Source organism: Danio aesculapii, chromosome 10, assembly GCF_903798145.1.
Source record: "Danio aesculapii chromosome 10, fDanAes4.1, whole genome shotgun sequence".
Lineage (NCBI taxonomy): Eukaryota > Metazoa > Chordata > Actinopteri > Cypriniformes > Danionidae > Danio > Danio aesculapii.
The window spans coordinates 43,324,976-43,329,648 of NC_079444.1; the positions used below are offsets into that span (position 1 = coordinate 43,324,976).

At 33.4% G+C, this 4,673-nt stretch overlaps 1 protein-coding gene across 1 annotated transcript in view; it reads left to right on the forward strand.

Annotated features, from left to right (window-relative positions):
- Positions 1-3,968, forward strand: part of vcanb (versican b) — a 71,594-nt gene extending 67,626 nt beyond the window's left edge. The window contains exons 14-15 of the mRNA XM_056466361.1: positions 727-909; positions 2,985-3,968. Of these exons, the coding sequence (XP_056322336.1) occupies positions 727-909; positions 2,985-3,115 (314 nt within the window). The 3' untranslated portion in view covers positions 3,116-3,968. The remainder of the gene's footprint in view (positions 1-726; positions 910-2,984) is intronic.
- Positions 3,969-4,673: the final 705 nt, after the last annotated feature.

The following is a 4,673-nucleotide window of genomic DNA, read 5'->3' on the forward strand; positions in this document are numbered from 1 at the left end:
ATAACCTGATAATAAACAGAACATAACCTGAAAATATCCTGAACATAACCTAAGCATTACCAAAACATAACTTGAACAAAGTCAGAACATAAAGTAAACATAACCTCCAAATAAACTGAACATAATCTGAACATAACCAGAACATAACCTGAAAGTACTGTAACTTTAACATTGTCAGAACAACCTGAATATATCAGAACATAAACTGAACATTACCAGAATATAACCTGAATATAACCTGAACAAAACCAGAACATAACCTGAAAATAACCTTAACATGACTAGAACATAACCTGAACATAACCTGAAAGTACTGTAACTTAAACATTGTCAGAACAACCTGAATATATCAGAACATAAACTGAACATTACCAGAATATAACCTGAACATAACCAGAACATAATCTCAAAAATAACCTGAACATTACCAGAACATAACCTGATAATAAACAGAACATAACCTGAAAATATCCTGAACATAACCTAAGCATTACCAAAACATAACTTGAACAAAGTCAGAACATAAAGTAAACATTACCTCAAAATAAACTGAACATAAATTGAACATAACCAGAACATAACCTAAACATAATCTAAACATAACTTTCTTAAGATCTTTAAGCAACTAAATTTGAGTAACCTAAGGAAGTATGTCACAGACTTGTATTTTGAATAATGTATTTTGTTATGAAATACATGTAAAAATATCTTCATCCTGTTTGACAGTGTCCTGCGGTCAGCCTCCTCTCATAAAGGACGCTCAAGTCTACGGCAGCATGAAGCCGCGTTACGAGATCAACTCTCTGGTTCGATATCACTGTAAAGAAGGCTTCATCCAGAGACATGTTCCTACCATCAGATGCAGAGAAGATGGACAGTGGGACAAGCCCAAAATCACATGCTTGAATCGTAAGTCGTATGAGTTATTCTATATACTAAAACTAAAGCCATGAAAATAATTATTATATTATACAAGATGTTTCTTGATAATAAATCAACATTAACTGAAACCCAAAAAACAAACAAAAGTAAAATATAAATTAATACTATAAAGATATTTAAATGCAAAAACTAATACAAATGACTAAAACACATAACAATGGCTGAAAGCAGAAAATATATAAAAAAATAATAATTTAAACTGTAATTTAAAGCCACAACAGATTCTCAGAAATACTAAAATACCACAGAAATTATATATATATATATATATATATATGAATGAATGAATGAATATATATATGATATATATATTCATTCATTCATTCATTTGTTTATTCATCTTATAGTAATATATTATATGTTGAATTACTTTTTTTTATTTAAATTATTTATTATTTACATTTGTAATAGTATGTATTTCTTCATATTTCTGTTTGGCTTTATTTGTATTTTAGTTTTGTTTAAATTTTCTTGCTAATGTTTCATTAATTTCATTTTTTATTACTTTAATCAGATAATGAAAAAAACGTTACTTATTATTATTATTTTTTTAAAACTTTTAGTTAACAATAAAAATATACGCAACACAAAAGAAGACATATATTGTAAAAAAATGCTCTTTAACATTTTAAATTAGTTTATTTTACAAATAAAGTAGTTATTATTGGAATTTAATAAAAGGTTAAAGACATTAGTGAAGACTTTTGAAAAGTAAATACAAATTTCTTGAATTTTTTTTGCCAAAAAAAGATATACACTCACCCTCTTTTGCCTTCAAAACTGCTTTTATCCTTCATGGCGTAGATTCAACAAGGTACTAGAAATATTCCTTGTAGAAATATTCCTCCTAGAAATATGCTCTATATCGACAAGATAGCATCACGCAGTTGCTGCAGATTTGTCAGCTGCACATCCATGATGCCAATCTCCCGTTCCACCACATCCCAAAGGTGCTCTATTGGATTGAGCTCTGGTGACTGTGAAGGCCACTTGAGTACAGTGAACTTGTCTTGTTCAAGTTATCCTGCTGGAAGTAGCCATCAGAAGATGGAGACACTGTGGTTATAAAGGGATAAACAATACTCAGGTAGGCTGTGGCATTGACACGATGCTCAATTGTACTAATGGGCCTAAAGTGGGCCAAGAAAATATTCCCCATTGCACCACCACCACCAGCCTGAACAAGGCTTTCATGTTGTTGAGGCCAAATTCTGACCCGACCATCTGAATGTGGCAGCAGAAATGGAGACTCATCAGACCAGGCAACGTTTATCCAATCTTCTGTTGTCCAGTTTTGGTGAGCCTGTGTGAATTGTAGCCTCAGTTTCCTGTTCTTAGCTGACAGGAGCGGCACCCGGTGTGGTCTTCTGCTGCTGTAGCCCATCCGCTTCAAGGTTGGACAAGTTGTGTGTTCAGAGATGCTCTTCTGCAGACCTCGGTTGTATCGAGTGCTTATTTGAGTTACTGTTGCCTTTCTATCAGCTGGAACCAGTCTGGCCATTCTCCTCTGACCTCTGGCATCAATAAAGCATTTGCGCCCACAGAACTGCCGCTCACTGGATATTTCCTCTTTTTCAGACCATTCTCTGTAAACCCTAGAGATGGTTGTGCGTGAAAATCCCAGTAGATCAGCAGTTTCTGAAATACTCAGAGCAGCCCGTCTGGCACCAACAACCATGCCACGTTCAAAGTCACTTAAATCCCCTTTCTTCCCCATTCTGATGCTCACTTCGAACTGCAGCAGATCGTCTTGACCATGTCTATATGCCTAAATGCACTGAGTTGCTGCCATGTGATATGCTGATTAGAAATTTGCGTTAATGACAGTTGGACAGGTGTACCTAATAAAGTGGCCAGTGAGTGTATAAAAAAAATTCATTATGCAGTAAAAATACTCAAAAAAATTTTATTATGTATATATATATATATATATATATATATATATATATATGTTTTAAAAACAAGAATAAATGATGCCAAAAAATTACATTTTGACATAAGCAATTTTTTTAAACGAACATATCTTTCCTTTTATTCCGCAGCGTCTACCTTCCAGAAGATGTATGCACACAAATACCAAAACAATAACTATTACAACAACAGTAAGAGACGCTTCAGTGAATCTCAGTACCGCCATCGCTGGTCAAAAACAGCAGAAGAACTGAAACACTGATCTCCATCCAGATCTACAGATGCTTCACGTCTATCTTTCAAGACAAAACATGTGCCTGATGAATGTTTTATAGAGCCGCAAAGTGAATTTCCCTGAGGGACTGCAACAAAACAATAATGATAACAATAAAAAACATCTTCACACACACACAGCCACTGAGAGTGTACTATGACTATGCAAATGTATACATTGCATTTTATAATAATGTCTTAATGTTTGGATGTTGGAGAAGGGGTCGGGGCTTAAATGTATATAGTAGAAATGATGATCAAGTCAATGCAGCTGTGAATTGGTGACTGTTATATTTCTGAATTCATCCGTAAGTTTTGCTTACGAAGAACTGGATTTCCTTTTCTCTCCGGCTCAGTAAGAGAGCACTATGGTACGAGCAGTTTACAGATAAAAGGACAATAGGCTTTATATGTTTGTTTTGCATTGTGGCGAAGGGGTTTGAATGGGATGTCACAAGTCTGGAGGACAAACAATGCTCAAAGACTGCAACTCATGACTGGAAAACAAATCTCCACCGTCATCATCATCTTCAGATAACACCATTGTACACTCTCACAATCATATTCTCATCAAAAATTATATATTTTCTGTGTGTGTTTTGTTTTGAAATATGTGGGATTGTAATATAACCATTTTACCTTTATTTTTAAATGAATGTCTTGGTAAAAAAATGAATATATGAATACTGTACGTGTGGTATATGTGAATGAACTCGCATTTTTCTTTTGTCAAACATTATTAGAAATGTTATAAGCCACAGAAGTTTAATTTATTGGTGAAGATACATATAACGATGAATGAACTGTGAGATTTTGAATAATAAAGCGCTATTAGAATACTATGAATATGTTTACTTTGTGTGTGTGTGATCTTGCATTATTAAAAACCCATGTTAATTGCATGTTTTTCTCACATTAAGAACCTTTCTTTTAACTCAATATATAAAACAATTGATTAAATTAATGAATAAAACATTTTAAAACATACAGTGCTCAGTATATATGAGTACACCCCTCACAAATCTCTCTTTTAAATTCAATTAATAGGAAGCTATACAATATATTTGTGCATTTACATTAGATTAGTCAGTACTAAAGCCAAATCTGGAGCTTATCTAACAATATAACTTATGATAACAGTCCAAAAACTAGTACACACAAATGTATATGTTATAGAAAAATAGTAAATACAAATTTGTAATTTAGATGAAATTATGAATAAGTTACGTAGGCTACACAATATTTTCTTGTCTAATTATATTTAACAAAAACTCCAGGTTAATTGCTTTGTTTTTTATAATAGCGTGTCAATTCTCCCATTAAGAACATGTTTACGCCTTCCTTTATATTCAGACAACTTATTAAATTAATATATTAGGAAGTTTTAAAAAGGCTTTCCTTCTGAAAAATCCAGCTTAAACCAGCCTAGGCTGGTTGGCTGGTTTTAGGTGGTTGACCAGCCTGGTTTTAGAGGGGTTTTGGCCATTTCCAGCCTGACCAGCCTGATTTAAGCTGGACATAGCTGGTTTTGGCTGGGCTCCCAGCCT